Genomic DNA, 14090 nt, shown 5'->3' on the forward strand with positions numbered 1-14090 from the left:
TTTCCTTCTATCCTCTTCTGTTCTATCTGCTTCTCTCTTTTCTCCCTGTCACTCTCATTCTTTTTCTGCGTTCCCTCTCTAAACCCTCGGCTAACACTGACCCATGAGCCAGTACTTTGACAAATAAGTCCTATTAATCATTTAAGATAGATCAGGAAAGATGTAATCCTAGCACGATCACCACGAAAAGCAAAAAAAGTAAGAAGGAAATCTCTTATCAACTGAAAGTGCTTTGGTCAAGAATAAATCGAGCTTGCAAGCATCTGGTTTAACTTCTCTGGTGAAATCATCTAATTATACACCTGTTCAATACAAACCTCTTCTTGAATTCTTCTATTTGACAACAAAAATGCACAACTTTACAGAGAGACTGACTGCCTCCTCAAGGCCTTACTTGAGATTTCATCTTACAGGTTCAATCACCCACCATGCCTCCCAATTAAAAACTATCAGAGATCAAGTAGGCATAATTCTCCAGAATCCTTCTTTCTATCGATTTACCGAAAAAGTCTTGGCATTGATCTTCTTGCTACTTTCCCTTCAAGTTTTAGCCTTCTGTAGGCTTCTCTGATATGACAAGGCCTGATTGGTCCAGATTCTGTCCTCTCCCTCATAACTATTCGAGCTGCAAAGTAGAAGACAAGATCACTCATATAACAAAATAATTCTTGCCAATTGTTTTTCTGTCCCTATAGTGAACTAAAAATTCTTTCCGAAAATCACTGAGATATAAACTACCATTTTTATTTCAAAAGACATTATAAGTTATAATGCAAAAATTTAGTTATAGAGAAGAACGCGTACCGGTTTCAACAAGTTCACCAACAAACATTTTTGCAATTCCACACACAACAATCGTCATTGGTAAAGAGATCTTCTGACTTCCAGTGATGCTTACCAACAACTGCATTGGAAACATAATAGCAACGAAACCATAAATGTACAGAAATGTACAAATGACATCTAAAAAGCCTGCACCGGAGTCATTGAGCAAGCTTAACCAACTTTCTGAGCCTGAGGAAACTAAGGATCCTATGAGGAACAGCATATTCTATAAAATCAACTTATATAAGCCTGAGGAAACTAAAAACTACAAGATTTTTCTTTCTTTTAGTACAAGACTGCAAGAAAAGCCTATTTATAAACATATTTCCTCCCCTATGCAAGCATCAAACAAGTCAACCAGTCTAAGCATGGCAACAAGGAGAGAAGATAAAGAAAAGTGTGCACCTCATCCCACCCACCATCCGAAAGAGGGGGGTGTGTGGGGTGTGGGAAGTTTAATTGTTGGGTTTAGTATAATCAGCTCCAAGGCAGGCCCAGTTGCAAGATATAATACAGAAAGGTGTATAACAAGATAAGCATACTCTTCTCATGTTAGACTTCTGAAGTGCAGACCTTCGAAAAGATTCATATCTACTCATTTGTTCCTCTGTGAACTGTGATAAAATAGCCCTGAAAGAGAAGACAGTCATTCAGATGTGCAAGAAGAAAAGGAAGAACATTCATTAGAGTGTAGTTGATGTAGGATTAATGGCCAATGAAAACATTTTGTATGGTATCAAAATATTGATCAAAGCAAAAAAACATAGAGACTAGTAGCCCAGAGAATGTTGATCAAAGTGAAAAAGCATAGAGAAAGAAATAAAACTAAATAAAAGAGGCTACTCAGAACAGTAACTAGAAGAACGAACACAAAAAGAGGGACAAAGAATTCTTAGCTCGTCATCATTGTCTTCTCCCTTTTGATACTACTTGCCTTTATATAAGTTACAACTAATAAAGCAAATAGTAAATAACAAAAAATTATTAGGACAATAAAAGAGAAAGCATAAGTTTCTCTTACAATATACCTAAATAACCTAAGTTTCTAATAACTAAAATCTACCTAAAAAAGCTAAAGACCATTAACAACAAAGTATAAAAAAATGGGACAATACCAAAAAGTATCCTCGCACTTTTACATTTGAATCAAATTGGATATTATATTTGTAGTCATATTAATGTCCACTTTACACTATCACAGTATATTAAATTGCCCCTTTTACTAATAATTTCTTATAAAATTTACAAAACTCTAGTTTACTAATTAAATAAAAATATTATCAAAGTAAAAAAATAGCATACACATTTCTCTTATTTTTCCTCACAATTTTATTCTCTCCCTTTTTTATCTGATACTATTCATGTTTTTTATTTGAATAATATTTTTATTTAACTTGTAAATAATAAAGCTATGTTAATTCTAACAAAACTTATTAACAAAAGAAGTGATTTGATATGTTCTAATAGATTAAGACTTATATTGATACAATTAAAAATGTAATATGAAATTTGATAAAAATACAATTAAAAATGTAATATGAAATTTGATAAAAATGTACAAGTATGATGGTGTTTTTTGATATTATCCAAAAAAACCTTCTTTAACACAAAATCTGCTTCAAAGTAGAATCTTCTTATTCTGTAACATTCTACTCCACTTAGTGAAACATGACCTTGGATTTTAAAGTGATAAAGCATCAGCAAAGGTAAAGCAGGGACTTGCACTTCAGAAGCTTGCAACTTCATACAATTGTAATCTCCATAAGAAAGTAGATCTCAATCATTAACATTGAAGATTCTAGAGGAACTTATGGCAAAACAGAGTCAAATAATGGACGAATTGCTGAGCATGATAAGCAAGAACAACTTTAATAGAGTTGGTGGCTTGTCTATTGTGAGCAGAGGTCGTTCAACAAAAAACCTCCAAAGTTCAACTCTTTTAAGTTAGCAGACGCCTTAGTTAAAGATTTCACCTGATTTTATGTTGAAGCTATAGAAGAACCAAACACAACAAGAATGACACCTAAAAATATATTATTCTAATGCCAAGATTAATGACAGAATCAACCACATTAACTAAGATTTTTTTATTGTATTTTTTTTTTAAATATATCAAGCACATTAACTAAGAATTTAAACCAATCTGGTAGTCGAGCATGCACCAAGATTGCTAGAATAACAACAATATGGAAAAGAAAAAACCTAAAAACTTCTTTCATCAGATTTCGTTGTCATTAGCAGTAACAACAACTGATTTTCCTCTTTTATTATTTTCCACTCAATATTAGAAAGGAATAGTGAAATTATGCGAGGAAAAAACTGAATGAAACATCGATTTTTTTAATAGTTTCTTAAAAAATATTGCACTTACTGCATTTTGGCCATCTTAGTGGGATCAGCACTGGAAGATAATTTTCCAAACTCAACATCCATGTTCTCCTCTTCTTCCTCGTCATCCTCATCTTTGGTTTTCCCCACTGGAGCTTTGGAGATTGAAAACCGTGTAGATGAAGATGGGTCAAAAGAATTGTTCATAGCAGATCCAACATTGTCATCTTCTTGCCCACTTGTGATGTCCTGTCCTGCAGGAGTTTGTGCCTGTAACTCTTCACCAGCTCGTGGGGAACCTGCCAGCGATTCCTCTTCCTCTTCCAATGCTGCCTCAAATGGATCCTTTGATTGCTTCATTTTGATCCTGTGCTTTCATATCACAATTTATCACCACATATCAAATAGTTGCTTACCTTGAACCATGAAATATGATATCCATAATCAAATACTAATACTTAATCAAGAGATTATACCACCATAAAAGCATCATAACTTGGGTCTCTTCGGATACCTTTATAACTTAAAGAAATATTTCCTTTATTTCCCTCCTCCTGCCATTTCTATGCAACTCCCGAGAAGACTATATAATGCCTCGAACATCATGAATAGTGAAACTACACAGCATTTAACTACTTAAGAATCCTATTATATTCAGCTTGTGAGCAAACCAACCAGCACCAGATAAACAAACAGCTCTTTATACCAGTGAGTTGTCTAAATTATCTCTAAGACCATTTTTCTTGGGGAAGTAATAAAAAACACCACAAACTTTTACTATTGTCTCAATTTGCCAATTTCAACCTTCTACCCTCATAAACTTTCAAATGGCACCATTTGTTAGCCATAACATGTTATTTTAGATAGAAAAATCTAAATTACACAATAACCCATAAGGAAATTAAGTGAAAAGCTGCTGTCTATCCTGCGCTACTTTCCATTATATTTTTCTCACCTTCACAAATCAGAAGCCTCTTTTAAACTCCTTATTCTAAGCTGTAAAAATCAAACCCTAAAAGTCCAAGAGAAACAAAGATATAAAGCAAAAATCTACAATAGACAGGATAACAAAATTAGATTCATTCATCTCTTCAATACTCACGTGACAACTCGAGCATAACCGAGAAATATTACAAAAGAAATCATACCATAGGCAAACCCTCCAGTAGCAAACACGCATATATCTTTTACAAAGATAATGAAAAAATGTTTTCAATTAAAAGAAATGGAAAAGAACAAAGATTTTATAACTTCAGTCTTCAAAAACTAAGAAACCTACCTTCAAGTCATTATCCTTCCCAGCAGAAAACATAAGGGAAACGTGTATGTTTTTGTTTCTCTTAAATCAGCGAAATATATGGGAAAATCTTTGTAAAGAATAAACATAATAAAAAGTAGAAGAAAAGAAAACAAGGAAGGGAAAACTAAGAAAAGATAAGAAACTTTGACAAGAAAATAACGAAATCAAGTACTCATAACAAACAGTGAAAACCGCAAATAATAAGTGAAATCAAGGAACATAGAACTATGGAAACCCATCAGAGGTCTAAACTTAATCCACAGCCACATAACAAAAGTACAAAACGGACGAATATATTAATCAAAGTATGACTAGGCGAGACATGCATTACCTAGTTGAAGAAAAACCGAAGCAGTTGTTTCAACGCAACCTGAAGTGCAATCGTAGAGGAAAATTCGATGGGGTTTTCTGCCGTTGCAATCTCTGTATACAACCCTACATAAACCAGAAGTTCGCGAAACGATTAAGAGAGGTGAAAAAGCTAGTTTCAGAAGGAAATCGAGTGGTCTCTGTGACCAAGAGACCAAGATGCTGACAACGAGTTTGGGAAGAGGCAACGAAGAAGAAGAGAAATTTAAGGGAATGATGGCTGCAACATGAAGAGAAAGAAGGCTCGCTGAGAGGGGCAGAGAAGAAATAATTTAACCACTTACTTAAATATATTATTTTATTTTTTAAAAATTAAAAAATACTAATACTTAGTTTTTTTATAAAAAAAAAAAAAAATCTTAAAATAAACTAATTTTAGTTGTTAAATAAAGTATTAAAATCAAAAAATAATTTTAGTTTATAAATATTGAAGTTAGGGTATAATAAATAATAAATTGATATTATTTGCAGGTTTTAGCTATTGACAATTTTAGTAATTTAGTGTAATGATATGATAAAAAATTATTTTGATTATTCTTTAAATATAAAAAATATTAATTTTTTTTCATTATGTGATAAATAAATATCATATTGTGTGTCATATGGAATTAGAGTTAATTTAGATAGTTTAAATATTATTACTGATAATTTATTTACTACAATATAAAACATTGAGTACGCAATTATTCGTGACATTCTTAATTAATTAAATGAATCTAAAAATTTTGATAACTTATTTTTATTTTTTTAATCTCTTATATTTTGTTTTGTACACATCCTTTAATTTTTTTATTTCTGTAAAATATAATTAAAAATAATTTTTAAAAAAAATAATAATAACAACAACATTATTTTCATAATCTATCTATTAGGGATAAACATAGGGTAGGTAACTTATTTTTCACTTGTTATTGGATAAAATATTTAAAATATATTAAGTAAAAATTCTTAAATATTAATCAAAATAAAATTATAATTTATAATATTTAAATAAAATATCTTGGTAGCGAAATAGTAGACATGTCACGTCACCTTAATGGTTAGGTCACGATAAAGCATATATTATTCATTAAAAAAATAAAATAAAATATTAATATTAAATATTTGTTAATTTAATGAAATTTAAGTAAAACTAAAAATTAATTTAAAAACTTATTACTTATATAAATATATATAGTGAGTTAATACGGTTGGAGGTACTGAGTAAGTAAATCATTAAATTCATATCGATCCTACACATATTTTGAAATTATAACTCTTTATCTACACCCGTACTATATCATATTAATCACATATTTTTACTCAGTTTCATGTATAGTGGGTTAAATTTGGGTAGATGGTCAACCACTCCAATAACCATATCTACTCATTTGTTACTTGTCCTCTAAGTAGCTTAATTTATTGTAAATATTTTTTGACAAATATAATTGTAAGATAAAATATATATTTATTTATTCAGCTCCGACATATAATTTTATTATCAAAAAATATAAGTATTAATTAAATAAAAAATAAAAATATTTTTAAATAAAATCATTATATGCTTTTTTTTTTTGTCAAAATCAGAAAATGTGAATTTATACTTAAGATTCATGATTAATGGGCATAAGGATAACTTTATTTTGTGTTATTTATTTTTAAAATTTTACTAAAATAACTATTCATTAAAGAGTGTTATTAGTTTTGACATTATATATTTAGTAAAAATAACTTTTTACATTTAAAGTATAATTTTTTATCAAAAATTAAAATTATTTTCTAAAAATTAGAAATTTTAATTTTTATATTTAAGCATTTTGAAAAATATGTCTTAACCGTTTATATTGCAAATTACTACCGTAAAAGTCAAAACAAAAAATTGACATAAAGAAAACCTTATATTCTAGGAGATAAATAGTATTTTGAACAAGCATTTCATAAAATATGTACTTTATTAATTTGATATACTTAAAAATATAATATTAATCATTTTCATTATTATAAATTTTTTAAATATTTTATTTTTAAATTTAAATAATTATTGTTAAAAATTAATATTTATATCAAATAAAATGAATAAAAATTAATAAATAATATTTGAAACAAATTTAAGAATAATATTGTAATACTCGCAAATTAATAAATGTAAAAATAAATAAATTTATAAATTAAATTAAAACCAAATTTACATAAATAAGACTTTAAGAGTTGAAATGAAAAAAAATTAAAATTTTAAGGATTTTCTGAAATTAAAAATATAAAAAATTTCAAGACGTTTTGACACCTCAATAGTTAAGGCATCAAAGCTTGCCAATCACGTAAGGTTATTTTATTCACGTAAAATGAACAACTGAGATCTATTTGATTTAGCGATCAAGAAATGCAAAGAAATAAACGGTCATGATTGCATCGAGTATCTGGATGCTGATCTAACGACCTAAATAAAGAGGTGCGATGAACGACCTAGATTTGAAAGAAATAGATCGGACATTTGGAAAGAAAAGTATTTAAGGAAACCCTAAATACAGTTTCTTAAATAGAGTTTCTTTGTAGAGAGAGTGTAATGACCCGCCTCCTTTACTAAGAAAGGAGTACTACCACATATATAGAACTTAATAAATAGCACAACAATATACTAAAATTTGAAATTCAATTATACATCCTTTGTGCAAAATTAGAAATTATGACGCTCGCAAAATTTTTAATAACATTACTACAATAAATTTTTAAATATATTTTACAAGGATAATTTTTCAAAATCATAAAAGAATTCTTCCAAGTCTTCCTTTAACTTTGAACTTGCTCTTGGTTTTCCTGTTCTGGAATTGAAAAAAAAATGAGTGAGGCACCACTTGCTCATTAAGAATATTTTAATACTTCAATCCAAATATCATAGATAATATACAGATTCGAACTATTACCTTCACCTTAAATTTACCACGCCCTTCATAATCATCTGATTTCTACACCCAACTATTACTACATCGATCTTATTAATTACATGTATTCACTTTTCATATACCTCATTTCATTCAAATGATATCTACAATTTCTTAATCTCAATAGCATAACGTCATATTCACATCGATTGCACATATTCACATATCTTTCATTCTTATATATTTTTTAAATCATTCAAAAAGTATCCACAATTACCTAACTACATTCTCATAAATTACTCTTGGTTTATTCTCAATCTCATAAATGCAATATCGTATTCATGTTAATTACTCATATTCATACATAGAGTACCATTCCTTAATCATATTTCACATAACAATAAATTCTCATCATTCGCCAAACACAACAAATACACATGCATAAATTGTATTATTTCATATGATAATATTTAGTCACAATGATTAAGAAAATGATACTAACACTATCAATATGGACCTAGTCATAGTAACATATTCACATGTCATAGTTATAGTCATAATCACAATCATAGTTACAATTCATATTATCCCATAGAGATACAAATTATAATTACAGTTATAGTTAGAAGTAACAAATGGTCCATAAGATAGAGTTCACAATCATTTTTAACCAATTATAGACTGCACGTATATTCACATCTCAATGATAAGGGAATCTTTATTGTTAATCTCAAGTATTCTCGATCATAATTTATTTCATATAGTACCTTGAAATTCCTACTTAATTCATCCTTATTCAACTCTTGGGCAAGTCCTAATTCCATATTTATTCATGCATAAACGTTTTTACACATGAATGATTTAAATTCTCCAAAAATTCATAGTCACCCAACAATTTATATATTTTTCTCATAATACATCAATCGCAACTCTTCTATAATTTCGTAAAAGCTTATTTACTCCATTAATTATTGCACCAAATCACATATCTAATATTTATTTAAGGTATTATATTCATTAATAGTGCTACTTTTTATATAATTTACAATTTCAAAGTTGTAATAAATTTCCTCAACTAATATTCTATATCTGACGCGCGAGAGTATCGGGAGCATCGAATAAACTCATATAACCCAATTAATATATGCAATATTGAAACTTAACCGCCTGAAAAACCCCTCCATCTGGAGGCCCACACGCAAGCAAGGAGACCCACACGTGCATCGGACACACAACCCAGCTTGCATAGCCCACGAACATTCACACGTGCCAACACGGATCGCGCACACGAGCACCAAAGAGCACCCACGCATGCGACCCTCTAGGCCCGCACGGAATCAACCACAAGCACACAAGCCCAAGGGTCGAATGTGCACATCCCGTGTAGACAGGCCCACAAACAGCCCAGCAAAACGGCCTAAGGCCTTAGCCCGTGACTCCTGTGGGCTTTTTCTCGCACAACCCGCGCGGACCGGTTGACCCCTCTTTTCCTTTATTTTTAAATATTATTTAATATTTATTTTATTTTAAAACCCTTTTAAAAAGGCTTAAAACCCACTTTTTAAAATACTCATGTGTTAAAATTAATTTTCACATGTGTTTTAAATAGATTTCACATGGAATAAATATATTTTTTAAATTATTTATTATTTTAATGTAAGTCTATCTCTTAAGATTATTTAATTAATTTATTTAGGATAAAATATTTATTTTATTATGTAATTTTCATATATTAAGATAGAAATTTATCTAAATTATTATTTTATTAATTATCTCAATATTTTTGTATTCATCTAGATTGACCGGAAAATGTTATAAATAGACTTTTGCCCTTATGATGTAAAAAACACATTTGAGAATAAATTTGAGAGAATTCTTAAGAGTTTCAACTTTTTTTTTTAGCATTTTTGTTAAAGTTAGCTTCTTCAAGTTCTTCGTGAAACGGAAGTCTTCAAAAGTCTTATTGAGCCAAGGAATGAGGATCAACTTATCAGTAAGTTTGTGACATTTTTTCTTTCCTTGTTTATTTTTCTAATCTTTATGTTTGATTTCATTTTAGAATTGTAGATTCAATTAGAGAGATGGGTTATTTTAGCTGTTATTGTTTCGGTATTGTATACGTTGAGTAGATTTCAGGAGTAGATTCGATCCTCCTTATACCTTCCCGCGTCACTTGCCAATAAGTTGATTCTTGCTCATTAGTTCAATAAAATTTCTGAAGACTCCTACTTCTTGAAGAACTTGAAGAAACTAAAAAAATTAGCAAAAAATATTAATTGAATAAAAACCTAAGCTTGCTTTCAAGAATTTCTCTTAAATTGTTTATAATTGATGTGTTTACAACCTATGGGCAAAAGCTTATTGATAGCATTTTCCATAATAATTCTAGATTATTACAATCTCTTAAAGTAATTAATAAAATAATATTGTATATAAAATTCTATCTAATTCTAAGATAATTACATTATAAAATATTTATTTTATCTCATATAATTACAAGATAATCAATTAAATAATCGTAGAGATAAAATAAACATTAAAATAATAATAAAAAATAGGATAGGTTTTATCTCATATGATTTCCATATAAAATGTGTGAGGTAATTAATTAAAATGTGACAATTAATTTAAAAACATGGAGAATTAAAAGGTAGAGTCCAAAAGCCTTAAAAATAATAAAATAAAATTATTAAATAATTTAAAAGTGGGAAAGGCCGATTTTGGACAACCTGTGCGGGTTGGGTCGACCAGCCGACCTGCGTAGGTCACGCAAAACAGGCCTATAGGTTGGATTGCGGGCTGCACATAGGGTCGGTAAGGCCAATTCTTGGCTTGACACGTGGACCCAGCAGGACGTGCGCGTGGGCGCTGTCGTGTGCTTGTACACAAGTTCGTGTGACTATACGTGGATGTGTGCATGCGTGGGTCGTGCAGGTTGGGTTACAAGCTCGACGCACGAGCGTGCAGTCTCATTCGTGTGTGGGTCTCCGTGTCCATACGTTGAGAAATTTGTTTGCTTCCTCTTTTTCGGTGGGTTATAAGGTCGTTCCGATTGGTCTCTTTTGAGACCTTAGAATACCGGGAAATATGGGGGGCCAAGTATCCTGTATGTGCATTGCAACACGTGTACCCTACAGACAATCATACTTAGACTATATTTTGGGCTTTCTTCTTGGGTCAAAATTTTCGGGTTGAGTCGTTCTTTAGTAGTGAGGTCTGTTACCCTTCGGGTTTCAGGCACTTTTGGTATCATTTCTTCTTAGGCTGGGATTTTTGTTTGATGGATTTGGCCTTGTTGTTTGATATTTAATCAGGGATAGAGTGGTCTAAAGTATTATTACTTCGCAATTGTTTCCTTTTGCTTCCCGAAAGATCATCAGTACTACCCTGCTTTTTGTCTTCCCCTGGTTGAGGCTTGTTTTTAGCCAGTATCACATCAAGATCTCTAGCCCATCATAATCATCTTGTACCATGGCCCATTACTATTTATTACTTGAAATGTAGTTGACCCTGTTTTTTTGGTTGCACACTAGGAACCCATATAATCCTTAATTTAAATTTACTTTATTTGCTTCTGGGCTAAAAGCTCAATGAAACAACTCATTTTGTTAATTTATCAATATTACTAATTCCTTACTGCCACTATTTGTTTTCTAATTAATGAATATTATACTTATTGTTCATTGAATTAATCAACCCATTTAAGACTGGACTCTGTTCCTTTATTTTTTTTCATTCTTATTTTAGTATTAGACCCATCAAATAGATTGATTCCTCAACCCAGTATATCTCCATTTAGGCTTGGGCTCACTCCACCTAAACATTTATCTTCCCTTCTCTTTTCCGACTCTCCTCATTTTACTAAGCCCATCACACAACTTATTACTAAGCCCAGTACATATACATACCCACTTGGGCTTGGGCTCGATTCATCTACACTTATTTCTCCCTTTTTTTTTTATTAAAAGACCATTTAAAAGGTTTACCGGGCTGAGGTTTAATAATATTAACATGGGCTTAGATTTGGACCCTATGGGTTACCCGACCGGACCTAACATCAAAACCCCTTCCACAGTCTTCAACCTCGAAACCCTCCATGCATGTCCATACTAGCCGACTCCCTCACCTCAAACACTCAATCATTTCATGTTTTTCATATATTCATCATGAAATCACTGGGATATTCACACTAATGATCAAAATTACAATCACATCACAAGCAATGATTTAAATCACTATATTAACTTAAATTCAGGGATTTAGAGTATAAACTACTCTTATCCTCTTAAATCTAAAGCCAAGCGGTGCATTTCCATGGTGATGTTAAAGCTTATTCACTTAATTTACATATTTTGCCACTTATATACACCTACTATTACGAAAGATGAGAAAGAAAGTAGGAAATGGGATACAAATTGCTCGGCTTGTGGTAAACTCAGAGAAAAGAGCTTACTATGACCTACCTTGGCGGTGGTGGAAAATGTCAAAGGAGCTTTGGATTTTATGTTCCTCCACTGTTCCTCGCATATTCTCTCTCTCTCTTACTCTCTCTCTCTCCATGGCTACCTCCCCTTCATCTCTTATTTCCTGATCATATGGAGGATAAGGTTTTCTTCTTTCATTTTTTTAAACTCTGAACCTATTTATAGCGGTCCTCATTAAATCTGAACCGTGGAATTTGGAGAAAAATCTTCACCGTTAATTTATTTTTTTCATTAAAACGACGTCATTTTGGGGTTTCTCAAAGTTGCATCTTTTTGAGCTTCAAATGCTTAGCTTCAAAACTGCATCATTTTAAAACAGATGGGTTGGGTTGCTTACCTAGGTCTGGATATTACAAAGTTCGTGTGCAACAAAAAGAAGAAACTAGCTTTGCAGTTTCACACGAGGAACCAGAAGGTGAGGCGTATGATAGGGAAGAGCAGGTAGATCGCGAAAAATGCGCAGGGGAGGAGCGGTTAGACGGCGCAGGTAGCCAGATCCGGTGCTTTCAGCAGGATCTGCTCCAGATCTAGACTCCCCATGGTTCTATGGTGTTTCAGCCAAAGCGGCAGCGGCACATGGCGACTCTGGCAGTGGTGTGTGTGGTAATGCGTGTTGATTCTAATGGTGGCACATGTCGTAGTGCGTGTCAATTCGGTATGCGGTGATGCGACTATGGTGATTGGAGACTGAGTGTCAAAAGTATAATCAGTTTTTCTATCATTTTGTATCATTTTTGATATTATTCGTCGTTAATAATGTCTGTATTTTGTTGTAAACAAAGTAAACATCCAAATGGTGACGGGGATTAAGAGATGATAGACATGAACTGTTAAGGATTCAGATACCTTTTTGATCAGACTGTAGGTAAGATTGGGTTAATCTTATACGGAGACATATTATTATGTGTATAAATTATATATGATGTGTGAAACTATATCTATAGGTTGTGAGAGTGTGTGATATAAACCTGGACACATGAGATATAAGGAATGATGTTAACCCAGAAGACCAAGAAGCTAGTTGAGGAGAAGTGAAAAGAAAGATTCAAGTCTCGGAGGGAACTATTACCTGGGCCTGCGCTAAAAGCTTATAAAAATCCTTCAATCGTCTTGTCCAAGGTTGGATCACCCAATAAATCGACTTTGAAGCCCAATAAGCTGCAAGAACAGGTCCAAAAAAACAAGAAGAACACTAGCCATATCTGGTCCTGACTTGGGAAGAGCGTGGAGGTATAGACCCCCTCATCCGCATGGGTACTACACCAAACTAGAAAAGCCTAGGTTGTGTTTCTCTTTAGAGAGGCTCGAACTATCTCAATGGCAAACAAATAAATAATAATAAAAGAGAAAGTTAAGATGAAGATGCAAAAGAGGAATAAAGACTATGAGAGTGACGAAACCTCAACCCGAGAAGAATCCTTCTTGTCGCATATCACCTTCAATTTACTCAAAATTTTCCAATATAAATCCAGAAAGAAGAGTTCTGTATGGCTGCAAAATAAGAAAAAGAAGAGAAGAAGAATGCTGAAGATGAGTAGAAGAAGAAAATTGAAAAAAGAGAAGAGGAAGAAGACCGCACAACATGGGAGAGTTTGTGTCGGTTAAGGGGAGATAGGGCCCTACCTGACTTCTGCACTCCTTATTCACACATAATTCTAAAAAAAAAGAACAACAATTGCAAAATAAAAAGAAAAAAAAAATTAGAGTTTAAGACCAAAAAAGGATACAAAGAAAAAGTCCAAGTGAGAGTTTTAGCCACCGAAGGAGAAAACAATTATTTAATTAAGATTTTGTGTTTTATTTTTAATTAAATTCAAGTCTCTTTTACTCATTTTAGGATTAAGAATTTTATTAGAATTCTTATTTTTTTATTTAAGTCAAATACGGATGGTTAACTCTATAAATAGAGGTCACCACCCCTTCTGG

The 14090-nt window shown here is 31.7% G+C and overlaps 1 protein-coding gene and 1 long non-coding RNA gene across 3 annotated transcripts; both read right to left on the minus strand.

Annotated features, from left to right (window-relative positions):
- Positions 1 to 250: 250 nt before the first annotated feature.
- TAF11 (TBP-associated factor 11) lies at positions 251 to 5080 on the minus strand. 2 transcript variants are annotated; one of them, XM_022032662.2, is made up of 5 exons: positions 4785 to 5080; positions 3197 to 3520; positions 1368 to 1455; positions 805 to 904; positions 251 to 625 (listed from the first exon to the last, which is right to left on the minus strand). In XM_022032662.2, exons 2-5 carry the CDS (start codon positions 3511 to 3513, stop codon positions 498 to 500), a joined length of 633 nt encoding a protein of 210 aa, XP_021888354.1. In that variant the 5' UTR covers positions 3514 to 3520; positions 4785 to 5080; the 3' UTR covers positions 251 to 497. The 2 variants fall into 2 exon arrangements, with proteins under 2 accessions (XP_021888354.1, XP_021888433.1); XM_022032741.2 differs by lacking the exon at positions 4785 to 5080 and having other exon boundaries at positions 3197 to 3656.
- A 2327-nt stretch (positions 5081 to 7407) lies between these two features.
- LOC148253393 (uncharacterized) lies at positions 7408 to 13776 on the minus strand. The gene is made up of 2 exons (XR_015821801.1): positions 13234 to 13776; positions 7408 to 7620 (listed from the first exon to the last, which is right to left on the minus strand). It is a non-coding gene; the product is annotated as an uncharacterized LOC148253393 (long non-coding RNA).
- Positions 13777 to 14090: the final 314 nt, after the last annotated feature.

This window comes from Carica papaya, chromosome 6 (assembly GCF_054855325.1).
Source record: "Carica papaya isolate Zhongbai chromosome 6, ASM5485532v1, whole genome shotgun sequence".
NCBI classification, from domain to species: domain Eukaryota; kingdom Viridiplantae; phylum Streptophyta; class Magnoliopsida; order Brassicales; family Caricaceae; genus Carica; species Carica papaya.

Excerpts from the sequence above, each read along its gene's own strand:
- TAF11 (XM_022032662.2), bottom strand. The coding sequence starts at position 3,513 with ATGAAGCAATCAAAGGATCCATTTGAGGCAGCATTGGAAGAGGAAGAG. Across the intron at positions 1,456-3,196 it reads ACTAAGATGGCCAAAATGCA|GGCTATTTTATCACAGTTCA; the intron begins GTAAGTGCAATA and ends CTTCTCTTTCAG. Across the intron at positions 626-804 it reads TGGTGAACTTGTTGAAACCG|CTCGAATAGTTATGAGGGAG; the intron begins GTACGCGTTCTT and ends TCTACTTTGCAG.